Here is a 17822-nt window from a genome sequence, read left to right on the forward strand (position 1 = left end):
ACGAGATGCAAATAATAAGAATAAGAATAAGAATAACATACACATTCCAGCGCATAAGCAATACGATCCCTTGCTTATATACAAGCCGATCGCAGCGCGTGGGAATGCTGAGCTTGCACTTTGCAGCTCAAGCGGTCAAGGCATATATAACATATGCATGCCTTCTGCATACATATGTATATGCCTTCTTACATGTTAGTGACAGGAGAGAAATTCTCGTCACAGAACACAACAGAGCTCACAGGGCAGCCCAGGAGAACATTAGGCAGGTCCTCTTAGAGTACTATTTCCCAAAAATTGTCATAGCCAACGAAATCGTACAAAATTGTAAGACTTGTGCCAGGGCTACATACGACAGGCACCCTAAAAAGCAAGAGGTTAGTGAGACGCCGATTCCTTCATACCCAGGGGAGATGCTACATGTGGACATCTTCTCAACTGACAAAAAATTTTTTTTAACTTGTATTGACAAGTTTTCAAAATTCGCTGTAGTTCAGCCGATCATGTCCAGAACAATAGAGGACTTAAAAGTGCCCTTGTTACAGCTTATGAATTTTTTCCCGGGAGTCAAAGCCATTTACTGCGACAATGTGCCAGCTTTGAAATCCCAAACTATCTGTTCACTTTTGATGAATAACTATGGAGTCAGCATTTGAAATGCTCCGCCATTGCACAGCGTTTCCAATGGGCAAGTTGAGCGTTTCCATAGCACCCTACTGGAACTAGCTAGATGCTTAAAAATAGACAAAAGCATTAGCGACACCGTAGAGGTAATTATGTTGTCCACAGTAGAGTACAACAAGACAATCCATTCGGTCACTAATAAGCGGCCGGTCGATGTCGTCCGTTCACTCTCAGGTGAATCACAGACGCAGATTCAAAACAAGCTTAAAAGAGCGCAGGACAACCTCAGAGCTAGGGAAAATGACTCCCGCCAAAATAGGGTCTTTGAAGTAGGAGAGAAAGTCTTGGTAAAGTCTAATCGCAGGCTCGGAAATAAACTTACACCTTTATGTGAAGAAAGAGCCGTGGAAACTGACCTGGGAACTACGGTTCTCATTAAGGGGAGGGTAGTGTGATGACCAGCACCGGCACCGCCTGAGCTCATAGGACCCGGACTGCATGTCTATGTCTAGACAACAACAACAAGAGCAGATGGCTCTGGAGGATTCTGCTCCTGTCGAGCAAAGGGACGCTCCTAATCTTCAGGAAGCCTTAGAGTTGTGTCCCAACGATGGACCACGCCCACTTACAATAGCTGAGTACAGGGCCCGGCAGCAACCACAACAGAAGAAAAAACGAAACAGGAGCGGCCAGCGAACCAAGCTCCTTCGGCAGAGACGATTGCTGAAGGACCTGCTTGCAACGACAATATCGGAGGAGGACCGACAACGCTACATTGAGCGTCTCACAGCAGTGGAGCAGCAGCTTTGCAACTTTGATGCAAAGAAACGCAAACGGGCTGCATAATTGCCATAGCCCCAATTTGCCCCTAAATAATAAGCTCTACACTCAAGCCGATGCGTGAAAACGCTACTTGAAAAATACTAAAATCTGTTAGGCTTACTTACTAACATATGTGGTTGGAGAGTTTTTTTTAATATATGAAATGTAATTTGACTTGTGAGCCAACCACATACACTAAAAAAAAACTAACTTTTCCATGTCACTGGCGCTGGGTATCTATATACTCAGCTGCAATAATATGTATATGCCTTCTTACATACATAGATATAAGTATGGCATGTTTTCGGGTTAGCCAAACCCAACAATAATTTTATAAGAACAATTGCAATAAAGTATCAACCAGAGTAGAAGCTCTGTCGGAAATCTTAGTGTTTTCAATCTGTACTTGTTTCTATCTTTTACAGTGTGGATGTCAATTTCACTAATGTAGATTGCGCAGACGCACCTCCCCTGATTAGACAAAATTTTTTAAAAATGCTAATAAATAGGAAAAAGACGTTCGCAGACGCTAATGAGGCGCTACCGTACAACACATCGGTGGTAGCCACCATTAGAACGGTTGACGAACAGCCTATCTACGCTTAGCTGTACCCTTCCTATGGGCGCAGCCGAATTTGTCAATAAAGAGATTCAAGATCTCTTGAAGAATGGCATAATTCAAAAATCCGTTTCTCCCTATAACAACCCCATTTGGGTGGTTGACAAGAAGGGCACGGATGAAATGGGTAACCGAAAAATGCATCTCGTCATGGACTTTCGAAAACTCAATGAAAGAACGATTACAGACAGGTATCCCATGCCCAATATTATACCATGATTTAGGGAAACCTGCAAAGCCAAGTACTTTTCGACACTAGATCTTAAGTCTGGCTACCACCAAATCATGCTCGCAGAACGCGACCGGGAGAAGACTTCCTTTTCCGTAAATGGACGAAAGTATGAATTCTGCCGACTTCCTTTCGATCGATGACATACTGCGAGAGCAGATCGGCAAGACGTGTTACGTGTATGTCGATGACGTCATCGTCTTCGAAAGATGAGGAGTCCTTGTCAGACACGTTGACTGGGTACTAAAAGCTTATATGAAGCTAACATTAGGTGTCCAAGGAAAAGTCACAATTTTTTAAGAAAAGCGTGAATTTTCTTGGATTCGTGGTCACTAGCGATGGTGCCACAACCGACCCAGAGAAAGTCAAAGCGATACAGGAATTCCCGGAGCCCAAGACGGCTTTCGAATGAGATCATTCCTAGGACTCCCTAGCTATTATAGGTGCTTCATCAAAGATTTTGCATCAATAGCAAAGCCCATTTCAGATATTCTTAAGGGTGAATATGGGTTAATTAGCAAGCATAGATCAAGAAAGATTTCTGTCGAATTCTCTGATCTCCAACGCAGTGCGTTTCAAAAACTGCGAAATATATTGGCATCTGAGGATGTCATGCTCCGGTACCCTGACTTCAATAAGCCGTTTTATCTAACGACAGACGCTTCGGGGTATGGGATAGGGCAGTCCTCTCAGGAAGGGCGTCCCATCACTATAAGCTCCAGGACACTAAAGAATCCAGAGGTCAATTATGCCACAAACGAAAGAGAGATACTAGCTCTATTCTATACCTGCAGAGAATCACTTCTCGAGGAACTAATGGAGGTAGTAAAACCTGATGTGGTGAATGCGCTACACTGCGACTTACACACTTTGGCGCTGGTGAAGGACGACATAGTGCGGAAATTTCCAACCACCAAATTTTGGCACTGCAAAAATAGGGTGGTGGACATTTTCAGTGTTAGTGACAGGAGAGAAATTCTCGTCACAGAACACAACAGAGCTCACAGGGCAGCCCAGGAGAACATTAGGCAGGTCCTCTTAGAGTACTATTTCCCAAAAATTGTCATAGCCAACGAAATCGTACAAAATTGTAAGACTTGTGCCAGGGCTACATACGACAGGCACCCTAAAAAGCAAGAGATTAGTGAGACGCCGATTCCTTCATACCCAGGGGAGATGCTACATGTGGACATCTTCTCAACTGACAAAAAATTTTTTTTAACTTGTATTGACAAGTTTTCAAAATTCGCTGTAGTTCAGCCGATCATGTCCAGAACAATAGAGGACTTAAAAGTGCCCTTGTTACAGCTTATGAATTTTTTCCCGGGAGTCAAAGCCATTTACTGCGACAATGTGCCAGCTTTGAAATCCCAAACTATCTGTTCACTTTTGATGAATAACTATGGAGTCAGCATTTGAAATGCTCCGCCATTGCACAGCGTTTCCAATGGGCAAGTTGAGCGTTTCCATAGCACCCTACTGGAACTAGCTAGATGCTTAAAAATAGACAAAAGCATTAGCGACACCGTAGAGGTAATTATGTTGTCCACAGTAGAGTACAACAAGACAATCCATTCGGTCACTAATAAGCGGCCGGTCGATGTCGTCCGTTCACTCTCAGGTGAATCACAGACGCAGATTCAAAACAAGCTTAAAAGAGCGCAGGACAACCTCAGAGCTAGGGAAAATGACTCCCGCCAAAATAGGGTCTTTGAAGTAGGAGAGAAAGTCTTGGTAAAGTCTAATCGCAGGCTCGGAAATAAACTTACACCTTTATGTGAAGAAAGAGCCGTGGAAACTGACCTGGGAACTACGGTTCTCATTAAGGGGAGGGTAGTGTGATGACCAGCACCGGCACCGCCTGAGCTCATAGGACCCGGACTGCATGTCTATGTCTAGACAACAACAACAAGAGCAGATCGCTCTGGAGGATTCTGCTCCTGTCGAGCAAAGGGACGCTCCTAATCTTCAGGAAGCCTTAGAGTTGTGTCCCAACGATGGACCACGCCCACTCACAATAGCTGAGTACAGGGCCCGGCAGCAACCACAACAGAAGAAAAAACGAAACAGGAGCGGCCAGCGAACCAAGCTCCTTCGGCAGAGACGATTGCTGAAGGACCTGCTTGCAACGACAATATCGGAGGAGGACCGACAACGCTACATTGAGCGTCTCACAGCAGTGGAGCAGCAGCTTTGCAACTTTGATGCAAAGAAACGCAAACGGGCTGCATAATTGCCATAGCCCCAATTTGCCCCTTAATAATAAGCTCTACACTCAAGCCGATGCGTGAAAACGCTACTTGAAAAATACTAAAATCTGTTAGGCTTACTTACTAACATATGTGGTTGGAGAGTTTTTTTTAATATATGAAATGTAATTTGACTTGTGAGCCAACCACATACACTAAAAAAAAACTAACTTTTCCATGTCACTGGCGCTGGGTATCTATATACTCAGCTGCAATAAAATATTTGTGTAATGACAAAATTTTTTTTCACTTGAACACAAAAAAAAATTTTAATTAAAAATTAAATCTCATTTTATAAACTAAAATTTTATTTTTGATTTTCGGAAAGGAAAATATTTTTCTTTCCTTCTGATTCACACTTGAAGATTTAGTCTCATTCACACTTAAAGATTTATTTTTATTATGAAAACTTTCATTGATTATATAAATAGAACAGATAAAGTCAGATAATGGGATGGTTTAGCGATTCAAGTGAGGCCAAAGATAACACAGCTAACGTTGTAAACAACGTTAAGATAGTTGATCACACAGATGATATACAATCATTGTGGATCCTTCTGCTAATCCTCACAATAGTGACAGTTTTGCAATTTCTGCTTACATTATATGTTAAGCACAATAAAATCATAAAGAAAAGATATATGAGTAGGGCAAATAATCTAGACAGAATATAATCATAATACATTACAGAACTTAACAAAAAAACAGAAAATGGATATTTTGGAAACAATTCTCCAAGTATACCAGTTAGAGCATAATTTCGAAGAAAGGGCTCTACAATTGATTTTCTCGACCCCGATAGACATAACACACTTTGAAGCAAGATATGTGGCTAGGTACAACCTAGGGTATTCGCCATTAATACAATGCACATATAGAGAAAAAGCAATTGTATTAATGACGTTGCCAAACATAAACATAATTGAGTCAACAATAAATCACCCAACCTTGGGTACAATTAAAAATATAAAGTCTCAAGATACTAATGTATTAAAGAATGGAATGGAACGAAATAGCGAAACATATAAACGCATTTCGTTCCAAATTTAATAAATAGTATAAATGCATTAATAAAGATGCAGTTATAAAGACAGAAACTTTAAAAAATCATATAGAAGTAATAGTTAGGGAATACAATAGTATAGTTACCTTAGTAAATAGGTACGAGAATAAATTTACATCTGAGCACAATAACAAATGTTTAAGGGTAATCAAATCCCTAAACACAAGACTGATTAATGTCACCAATAGGCGACATATTCAGATAAAAGTGTCAGAAGGTCTAAATCAATTGGCGGAGTTCGACCCCGACCAATTAAAAGAATTAGACGAATCAATTCAAACAAGCGACGCTGAATCTGATAGTGACATTGAAACACTAGAAGAAAGCGATGCAATTGATATAAAACAGGAAATAACAATCTCTCAAATGGCGCAAACAGTTGTAGAATTTATCAAGCTAGCCACATCTCTGATACCAGAGTTTGACGGTAAGCCTGAAAATCTACAAAGTTTTCTAGATTCTTTGAATCTATTAGATACTTTAAAAGGCACACATGAGCTAACAGCCATAAGCCTTATTAAAACAAAACTAAAAGGCCATGCGAGAAACCTAATAAGTAATGAGCAGACAATTGCTGCAATCATTGCACAACTTTCAAATGCAGTAAAAGGAGAATCGATAGAAGTTGTATCTGCTGTTTAATCTGCAACAGAAGAATAAAACGGCTAACCAATACACCCAAGAGGTTGAAAAGCTGGCAAATGCCCTTGAAGGCGCCTATGTCAGTGAAGGTCTAAGCCAAACACTTTCAAACAAATACAGCACTACAACGGCTGTAAAAGCAATGACGCAAAATTGTTCAATTGATAAGGTAAAACTTATCATGCAAGCAGGCACATTCACAAATATGAATGATGCCGTTTCCAAATTTGTTAATAGTTGCACGGAGATAACAGGTCAAAGTAACACTGTCCTGTATTATCGACGAGATGCAAATAATAAGAATAAGAATAAGAATAACATACACATTCCAGCGCATAAGCAATACGATCCCTTGCTTATATACAAGCCGATCGCAGCGCGTGGGAATGCTGAGCTTGCACTTTGCAGCTCAAGCGGTCAAGGCATATATAACATATGCATGCCTTCTGCATACATATGTATATGCCTTCTTACATACATAGATATAAGTATGGCATGTTTTCGGGTTAGCCAAACCCAACATTAATTTTATAAGAACAATTGCAAATAAAGTATCAACCAGAGTAGAAGCTCTGTCGGAAATCTTAGTGTTTTCAATCTGTACTTGTTTCTATCTTTTACAGTGTGGATGTCAATTTCACTAATGTAGATTGCGCAGACGCACCTCCCCTGATTAGACAAAATTTTTTAAAAATGCTAATAAATAGGAAAAAGACGTTCGCAGACGCTAATGAGGCGCTACCGTACAACACATCGGTGGTAGCCACCATTAGAACGGTTGACGAACAGCCGATCTACGCTTAGCTGTACCCTTCCTATGGGCGCAGCCGAATTTGTCAATAAAGAGATTCAAGATCTCTTGAAGAATGGCATAATTCAAAAATCCGTTTCTCCCTATAACAACCCCATTTGGGTGGTTGACAAGAAGGGCACGGATGAAATGGGTAACCGAAACATGCGTCTCGTCATGGACTTTCGAAAACTCAATGAAAGAACGATTACAGACAGGTATCCCATGCCCAATATTATACCATGATTTTGGGAAACCTGGGTAAAGCCAAGTACTTTTCGACACTAGATCTTAAGTCTGGCTACCAAATCATGCTCGCAGAACGCGACCGGGAGAAGACTTCCTTTCCGTAAATGGACGAAAGTATGAATTCTGCCGACTTCCTTTCGATCGATGACATACTGCGAGAGCAGATCGGCAAGACGTGTTACGTGTATGTCGATGACGTCATCGTCTTTCGAAAGCTGAGAGTCCCTTGTCAGACACGTTGACTGGGTACTAAAAGCTTATATGAAGCTAACATTAGGTGTCCAAGGAAAAGTCACAATTTTTAAGAAAAGCGTGAATTTTCTTGGATTCGTGGTCACTAGCGATGGTGCCACAACCGACCCAGAGAAAGTCAAAGCGATACAGGAATTCCCGGAGCCCAAGACGGTTTTCGAATGAGATCATTCCTAGGACTCCCTAGCTATTATAGGTGCTTCATCAAAGATTTTGCATCAATAGCAAAGCCCATTTCAGATATTCTTAAGGGTGAATATGGGTTAATTAGCAAGCATAGATCAAGAAAGATTTTGTCGAATTCTCTGATCTCCAACGCAGTGCGTTTCAAAAACTGCGAAATATATTGGCATCTGAGGATGTCATGCCCGGTACCCTGACTTCAATAAGCCGTTTTATCTAACGACAGACGCTTCGGGGTATGGGATAGGGCAGTCCTCTCTCAGGAAGGGCGTCCCATCACTATAAGCCCAGGACACTAAAGAATCCAGAGGTCAATTATGCCACAAACGAAAGAGAGCTACTAGCTCTATTCTATACCTGCAGAGAATCACTCGAGGAACTAATGGAGGTAGTAAAACCTGATGTGGTGAATGCGCTACACTGCGACTTACACACTTTGGCGCTGGTGAAGGACGACATAGTGCGGAAATTTCCAACCACCAAATTTTGGCACTGCAAAATAGGGTGGTGGACATTTTCAGTGTTAGTGACAGGAGAGAAATTCTCGTCACAGAACACAACAGAGCTCACAGGGCATCCCAGGAGAACATTAGGCAGGTCCTCTTAGAGTACTATTTCCCAAAAATTGTCATAGCCAACAAAATCGTACAAAATTGTAAGACTTGTGCCAGGGCTACATACGACAGGCACCCTAAAAAAGCAAGAGATTAGTGAGACGCCGATTCCTTCATACCCAGGGAGATGCTACATGTGGACATCTTCTCAACTGACAAAAAAATTTTTTTTAACTTGTATTGACAAGTTTTCAAAATTCGCTGTAGTTCAGCCGATCATGTCCAGAACAATAGAGGACTTAAAAGTGCCCTTGTTACAGCTTATGAATTTTTTCCCGGGAGTCAAAGCCATTTACTGCGACAATGTGCCAGCTTTGAAATCCCAAACTATCTGTTCACTTTTGATGAATAACTATGGAGTCAGCATTTGAAATGCTCCGCCATTGCACAGCGTTTCCAATGGGCAAGTTGAGCGTTTCCATAGCACCCTACTGGAACTAGCTAGATGCTTAAAAATAGACAAAAGCATTAGCGACACCGTAGAGGTAATTATGTTGTCCACAGTAGAGTACAACAAGACAATCCATTCGGTCACTAATAAGCGGCCGGTCGATGTCGTCCGTTCACTCTCAGGTGAATCACAGACGCAGATTCAAAACAAGCTTAAAAGAGCGCAGGACAACCTCAGAGCTAGGGAAAATGACTCCCGCCAAAATAGGGTCTTTGAAGTAGGAGAGAAAGTCTTGGTAAAGTCTAATCGCAGGCTCGGAAATAAACTTACACCTTTATGTGAAGAAAGAGCCGTGGAAACTGACCTGGGAACTACGGTTCTCATTAAGGGGAGGGTAGTCTACAAAGACAACCTAAAGTAGTGTTTTCTTTTCTATTCTTAATTTTTAGTGTGCCATTTGGCAGTTTTTCTTTTACATTAGGTTGCTAGAGATATAAGTTTTAAGCCACTTGGCACCCCGCTTTAGATAAGTCTTAGTATTAGGTTGCTTTACGATATTCATAAGTTAAATAAGTTCAAATAATAGGCAGGTGCAGATAAACACTAGAGTACAGGATCAGATTAATTAACTAACGCTCACAGTCAACCAAATTTTGAAGGCCTCAAAGAGCAGGCAAATTGATCCAGGCCACTTATATGAAACACTTTTAGCAAGAAACAGAATGTTGTCGATGGAATTGCAGAACTTAATGCTCGCCATAACTCTGGCCAAAGCCAACATTGTCAGCCCAAAAATCTAAGATCACGCAGACTTAAAATGTGTTTGGTTTGAAGAGCCCTCAGATACTCCCATAGCCGACCTAATGTCCGTTTCGTCCGTCTACAATCCACAAATATGATATATTTTATAATCTCTTTTCCAAAAATTGAACACACCTTCGAGAAAATTACAGTCTACCCAGTCGTACACAAGAATCATGTGCTGCGAATCGAGAACAACATCATCGCCGAATGCCAGGATCAAATCTACGCGCTGGAAAACTGCACAGTCACCCCAAGAACGACGTTTTGTCAACGGTCAACAGCCAGCTCATGCGCCAAGTAGCTTCATACTGGCGGAGTAGCCAATTGCGAGCTTCAGCCGAGCAACCTAGACGCAGTCACTTGGGTCGACGATGGAATTGTCATCATCAATGATGCGGCGGCGGAAGTCTGCGTAGATAACGGCACCGGTTCCTGGGTGCATGGCACACAATTAATCATCTTCAACAAGTGGGTCACCGTTAACGGAAAGAGATACATTAATCGCAACAGCGTGCAGAACCGGTTCCCAGGCATCGCAGTTTCGCCTCTACTAAACGTCACAGGCCATCAGGACTAGAGGTGCAGAAACATCGAGTGAAACATCGATAACATCGATGTTTTCCAAACATCGGAAACATCGATGGTTCGTGACCACCATCGATGTTTTCACAAACAACTCTGCGCTCGGTGAGAAAAATGGTAAGTAAATGAATTTCATTGTTTTTCTAAACTAACAAAATTGTTGATAATATTTAGGATTTCAGTTGATGGTTTTGTGGACGTTGATGGATGACGAAGGCAAGATGGAGAATTACCTGAAAAGTAAGTTATATATCTTACAAGCCCACGCTTCCTTTAGATATGTGCATGTATGTGTATGTACACATCATAAATTGGCCTTAATGCCGCAAAATTTGGCGCAAGCCAAAATAAAGTAGCTCTTGTTTTGTTATGTTGTTTAGTGAATAGAAAATTACATACAGTTTAGTAACATGCTTTTCATTTATTGGTGTAATAGAGTGGAACCGACAGAGGAAGTGGAGACGGAGTCAGCACAAAACGTAAGAGAGAGCGATCGGTTGTTTGGGACCACTTCAAAAGAGCAGACAAAGCGTATGGCATTTGCAACTACTGTGGAAAACATCTTAAGACAGCTGGCAATACCTCAAACTTGCTTGACCATCTTAAGCGCTTGCATCCGAGTCGCATGACCGCTGATATGAACCAATGCCTATAACGATGGCAATTTTTGAACAAGGAGCCGTTCTGCGGCAGTGACTCAAATAAAAAAAAAAGACTGGATAAAAGTGATGGATATGATTGCCAAAGACGTGCGTCCGTTTAGTTGCGTTCATGACGAAGGATTTGTCGAACTCATGCAAGAAGCGGTCCCGCGCTACAAGTTGCCGAGCAGAACGTATTTTCGATGTGATGCTTCCAACGAATATGATCTGCTAAGCCTAAGTTGCGTGCAGCTTTGAGACCGTTAAGCATGTTGGTTTGACAACCGATCATTGTGTGTATGCACACATATCGAGTACACACTGTAACACTTTGTTGCATTGATTACATAAACATAAGTCCAAGCATATTCAAAGTGCAAAGTAATATGATCGCACAATAATGCAATGCAGCATAAGTGCCAAGTCGGCGTTTAGCTTGCCGCGCATGGCGCTCTCTTGTGTGCACATAACATTCTCTTTATATATAAACCAAAACGGCTGCTCCGCTGCCGGCGTACCTGGCGGCGCAGCTGCGCAGCCCTTAGCTTGATTAAGACATTTCATGTAAAACACAATTAATTAATAAATGTTCTTCAAACGCACAACACCGGCTGTTTTCCTTTCGATACATGGCGACCGTGACATGTGATAAAAAAAAAAAATAAAATAAAAATAAAAGTTTTATACGTAACCTGCCCTGTGCGATGACCAGCATGGCACCGCCTGAGCCCATAGGCCCAGGACAACAACAACAATAACAACAAAAACAACAAAAACAACAACAACAGCAACATCGACAGCAACAACAACAACAGCAACAACAACAGCAACAGCAACAACAACAGCAACAACAACGGCAACGTCAAAATAATAAATCTGGAACGGGATAAGACTGAGTGAGTAGTGTGATTGTGATATACAAAGAAAAAAGGTCAGTGTACATATGTAGCTAACGGAATTAAAATAAATATGCCAAAGCCAAACGCGGTGGCGTCATATGCTAAGCAAGAAATTGCTCAGCTTAAAGAACTGCTGAATGCAGAAAATCCCCCAAGTTGGGATACAGCTACCAAAATTCAAAACCGAATCGACCATTTAGAGTCATTCGTAATAGATACACTGACCAAAAAGAAATCACAACACACTAACTCAAGTAATTTCATAAAAGTAATCGGTGAAATTAATCAGCCCCCCTCAAAAATTAATATTCCAGTTCAACGTGCGATGTGCCCAGCTGACTGCGGAGGACCGTTCACCACATACTGCAAGTATACTTGCCGTAAAGCACGAGAGGCATAGGACCGCCACTTGTGCCAACGCAGGAAACAAGTGTGAAAGGCATAGGACCGCCTTTTGCACCATCGAGGGAATACAGTGCGAGAGGCATAGGACCGCCCCTTGCACCAACGAAGGAACCAAGTGCGAAGGAACCAAAAAATTATAAACCTTAATGATATTAAAATTGAGAAGCTAAGTGACTATGAAATGGTCAATGACATTAGCAAAGATCGCCAAGAAACGGTGATGAAAAAATTAACAAAGAACTTTCAGAACTATTTAAAAACAAATAGATCTCTGCACCAAGTACACAGACATATTCGGACTAGAGACCGAATCAATTACAACAAATAATTTTTATAAACAAGAATTAAGACTAAAAGATACTGAGCATATATAAAGAATTACAGAATTCCTCATACACATAAAGAAGAAGTTAATAAACAAGTCAAAAAACTCATTTTAGACAATATAGTTGAACCGTCCGTATCAGAATATAACAGCCCAATACTACTTGTTCCAAAAAAGGACTACCAGGTTCCGATACCAAAAGATGGCGATTGGTTATAGACTATCGTCAAATAAATAAAAATTACTTTCCGATAAATTTCCGTTACCAAGAATAGACGACATTCTTGACCAATAAGGTCGAGCTATATTTTTCATGTTTGGACTTAATGTCCGGTTTTCACCAAATAGAGCTAAAAGAACACTCTAGAATATCACGTCATTTTCAACGAGCAATGGCTCTTATCGCTTCAATGATTGCCATATTTTAAAAATAGCGCCAAATTCTTTTCAAAGAATGATGACAATAGCTTTCTCTGGATTAGACCTTCACAAGCATTCTTGTATATGGATGACTTAATAGTCATCGGTTGTCCCGAAAATCACATGATCAAAACTTAACAAATGTCTTGTACGAAACACAACCTTAAACTACATCCAGAAAAATGCAGTCAGATCAAGGTATTTTTCCTGACGATAAAAAAAATACGATGTCATTAAAAAAATACCCTGTCCCTACGGACGCCGATAGCGCTAGAAGATTCGTTGCATTTTGCAATTATTACAGACGTTTTATAAAAACTTTGCAGATTATTCACGTCACATAACAAGATTATGTAAAAGAATGTAAAGTTTGAATGGTCCAATGAGTGTCAAAATCATTTGATTATTTAAAAAAGCTCTTATAAAGCCAACTCTATTAAAGTATCCAGATTTTAATAAGGAATTTTGCATTATAACAGATGCCAGTAAACAAGCTGCCTGGAGCAGTTTTAACACAAACCTATGGAGATAAACAATTGCCCGTAGCATATGCCTCCCGTTCATTTACAAAAGGAGAAAGCAATAAAAATACAACCGAACAAGAGTTAGCAGCAATTCACTGGGCAATAACATATTTTCGACCATATATATATGGCAAGCATTTTACAATAAAAACAGATCATAGACCATTGACATATTTGTTCTCAATGACAAACCCAAGTTCAAAATTAACTCGTATGAGACTCGATCTAGAAGAATACGAATTCACAGTTGAATATCTTAAGGGAAAAGATAATTTTGTAGCCGATGCGTTATCAAGAATAACCATTGATGAATTAACAACAATGAATAAACATGTCTTAAAAGTCACTACAAGACAACAAAGTAGACAGAACAATTCCTGCGCAGGAACAAAAAAGGAAACCTTGTTTAGGCAAGATCATATTAATGCTTCAAAGCCCAACGTATATGAAGTCATCAAGAATGACGATGTACGAAAAGTAGTGGCCTTGCACATAACTGATAAAATATGTTTGCTAAAACATGGAAATAAAGTTATTGCAAGAATTGATGTTAGCGATCTGTACACCAATGGAACTCTGACTTAGGTCAGTTCTTCCAAAGGCTTGAAATGCAAGCCGGTATACATGAGATCCGCCAACTCAAAGTACCGAGCGAAAAGATTTTTGAATTAGTTTCAAAAAATACTTTTAAAAAAATGGGCATAAGATATTAAAATCATTAAGAGTAGCGCTACTCGCCGGTGACCCTAATTAATAATGAAAAGAACAAGAAGCAATACTGTCTACATTTCATGACGATCCCATGCAAGGAGGTCATACAGGCATAACTGCTAGCAAAAAATCAAAAGACACTATTATTGGAAAACATGACTCGTCATGTCAAAGAGTACATACGTAGATGCCATAAATGCCTAACATCAAAACGTTGATCCATACAAAGACCCTAATGACCATTACTGAAACACCAATAAGTGCCTTTGACAGAGTGATAGTGGATACTATAGGTCCGCTACCCAAATCTGAAAATAATAACGAATACGCAATTACATTGATATGCGATTTAACGAAATATCTTGTAGCTATTCCAATACCAAACAAAAATGCTAATACTGTTGCAAAACCAATATTTGAATCTTTTATACTGAAGTTCGGTCCAATGAAGACGTTCATTTCGGACATGGGAACTGAATATAAAAATTCCATAATCAGCGATTTGTGCAAAAAAACCTAAAAAATAGACAATATAACGTCTGCACACCACCACCAAACAGTTGGAACAGTCGAAAGAAGTCATAGAACCTTTAATGAATACATCCTGTTCATATATCTGTTGATAAAACAGATTGGGATGTATGGCTTCAATATTTTGTTTACTGCTTCAACACGACCCCCTCTATGGCACATGATTATTGTCCATATGAGTTAGTCTTCGGCAAACAAAGCAACTTGCCATCATATTTTAATACAATAGATAACATTAATCCATTATACAATATAGAAGACTACGCAAAGGAATCTAAGTTTAGGTTAGAACAGGCTTACAAAAGAGCCAGAATAATGCTAGAACAACATAAGGCTAAGAATAAAAAAATATTATGATAGGAAAGAAATAACTTTGAATTAAAAATAGAGATAAGGTTCTGTTAAGAAATGAACTGGCTATAAGCCAGAACCAGTATATTTAGGCCCATATACAGTAGAAGCAATAGAAGCTAAGAAAAATATTTTATTAAAAAATGAAAAAAAAGACACACAAAAGGTACATAGGATAGGTTAAAAATGTTTAATAATTACAAATTTTCATGGACAGGGTGATCAACCTCATAATAAAATAAAAATAATAATATAACAAAGTAATTATTTCAAAAAAGTTTTATATATATATATAGATATTTAAAAAAAAAAAAAAAAAAAAAAAAAAACCAAACATGGACAAAATTTAAAAAAAAAAAAAAAGAAACAAGTTTTTGACCAATATTACATATAATTATATATATACAAAAAAAAAGTTTAATAATGAAAATATTTTTAATTTTAACATTAATATATATACTATTAATATTAATATATATACTATTTTTAAAATAACTCATAAGATTACGTTATTTTTCAAAGGAGGAGATGTAGTATGCACATATCGAGTACACACTGTAACACTTTGTTGCATTGATTACATAAACATAAGTCCCAAGCATATTCAAAGTGCAAAGTAATATGATCGCACAATAATGCAATGGGCAGCATAAGTGCCAAGTCGGCGTTTAGCTTGCCGCGCATGGCGCTCTCTTTCTGTGCACATAACATTCTCTCTTTTATATATAAAACCCAAAACGGCTGCTCCGCTGCCGGCGTACCTGGCGGCGCAGCTGCGCAGCCCTTAGCTTGATTAATAGGCTATTTCCACGACCACTCACATTTGGCTCATTTGGTCACATTTGGATGTGGCTCATTTTTGGCTTTCCACGACCAAATGTGAAAATGTTAAGACACTCAAAAGCAAAAGCAGCTGTTCATTTCTAGCACAAATTACAAAAAAGCAGACAATAACAACATTTTATTATTTATTATGATATTTTAATTTGCGCAAATTTAATGCCTACCGATTTTATTGATGAAAACAGCTGGTTAAGGTGATAATTGCTTTTTTCTTAAAGCTTATCGACAAACATCGCGTGTTCGATAGAAAAATACTAAAATTCACGGGGTCGAATGACAAAATATCGGCTCATTCATTATGGATGAGCCAACATCATCATCAGGATTTTGTACTGAAATGAAGTCCACATTCGGGCCGGATGATGAAAATGGCGTCGGATGAGCCAAATGTGCTGTCGTGGAAATAGGCTATTAGACATTTCATGTAAAACACAATTAATTAATAAATGTTCTTCAAACGCACAACACCGGCTGTTTTCCTTTCGATACAATGGACATCTGCAGCTAACGAAGGCTACATCACAATCACGTGTCATTTTATAACAGAAAACTTTAAATTGACGTCTGCACTGCTATCGACAGCACCCTGATGACCCCACAAATCATAACGCCCAAAACATCGCAGACTCAATAAGTTTAATGTTGGCTGTGGGGTCTCTTGTCGAAGGTTGTCACCGTTACAACGGACAATGATAGTACAATGAAAAAAGCGTGCGATATTTTGGAATTCAAGCATTTACCCTGTTTGGCACACACGATAAATCTGTTTGCTCAGGACATTTTAAAACTGGCAGCAGTAAATGTGATTATCTCAAAGTGCAAACGGATAGTAACATACTTCAAACAAAGAATAATAGCAACAGCTAAATTAAAAGAAGCGCAAAATACAAATGAGCCGCTTCTTAATTCAGGAAGTGAGCACTAGGTGGAACAGTGCATACGCCATGGTAAAAAGAATATCCAAATAAATGAGTATGTTACTTTGACTTTGCTAAAACTGCGAAATGGCCTTCACCGATCACAATGAAGAACTCGACGTCTTGAATGACTTGTCGGATTTGCTGTCACCTTTTCAGGAAGCGACTCTTTCGGTGTCGACTAACACAAAAGTGTCTGTGTCGCTAATTATTCCAGTCATTGCCGAGATTCATCATAAAATGAATCAAGTAAATGCACAGTTGCGAACACAGGAAGGAAAAGATATATATGACCTTGTTCAGAAACGCTTAGTGGAAAGACTTGATTCCTTTGAAACGCGCACAATTCCTCGCATCGCTACTCTCGTTGATCCTCGCTTCAAAAAAGATGGCTTTCTCCGAAGTTCAAACGCAGACCAAGCAGCTAAAGCGTTGGAGCTGGAATTGCTCTCTCTTAAATCAACAACTCCACGACGTCCACCAACACCAGAATCAACTTCAAACGAGGCAAGCAGCAAATTTTCATTTTTGCAAAATAAGCCTAAAGTAAAGTCTACCAGAGCCGATGCCATTATTGCCACAAGGCAATATATGGAAAAAGAAAACATTCCTGACACTTGCGACCCCTTGAAGTATTGGGAGGTATGATTTTTAAATAATTATGACTAACATGTTAAGTAAGAAATGTTTTTTACAGATGACTGCTGACAAGGAACTGAAATTGGTTGCAAAAAATTTTTCTGTATACAAGCCTCGTCCTGTGAGTCTGAACGAGTATTCAGCAAAGCTGGACAAACCATATCTGACCGCAGGACAAGGCTTAAACATGAAGTTGTTGATCAACTTTTGTTCCTGAATAGAAATAGACACTTTAAATGATCTCAAATAAATCTCATGTTACTGTTTGTGCTGTTTCTGTTTTTTTTTTTTTGCATTTTCTTTTTTTTTTTTTAAACATCGATGTTTCACTCGATGTTTTTTTTGAAAACATCGAAAACATCGATGGACACGAACATCGATGTTTCTGCACCTCTATCATACTGTTGCTTCTCCTTGGCATAACTTGTGGCATAGTCTTTGGCATCGGTTTAACCTACCGGCAGATCATGAAGAAGAAGGCTACGGCTCTAAGGGTGAACGAG

The 17822-nt window shown here is 39.5% G+C and overlaps 1 protein-coding gene across 1 annotated transcript; it reads left to right on the forward strand.

The window, feature by feature from the left end:
• Positions 1-10306: 10306 nt before the first annotated feature.
• Positions 10307-17585, forward strand: LOC117793341. The gene is made up of 3 exons (XM_034633643.1): positions 10307-10353; positions 16840-17322; positions 17378-17585. The coding sequence occupies exons 2-3, from the start codon at positions 16921-16923 to the stop codon at positions 17534-17536; spliced, it is 561 nt and encodes a 186-aa protein (XP_034489534.1). The 5' UTR covers positions 10307-10353; positions 16840-16920; the 3' UTR covers positions 17537-17585.
• The last annotated feature ends 237 nt before the right edge of the window (positions 17586-17822 follow it).

Source organism: Drosophila innubila, chromosome X (assembly GCF_004354385.1).
Source record: "Drosophila innubila isolate TH190305 chromosome X, UK_Dinn_1.0, whole genome shotgun sequence".
Lineage (NCBI taxonomy): Eukaryota > Metazoa > Arthropoda > Insecta > Diptera > Drosophilidae > Drosophila > Drosophila innubila.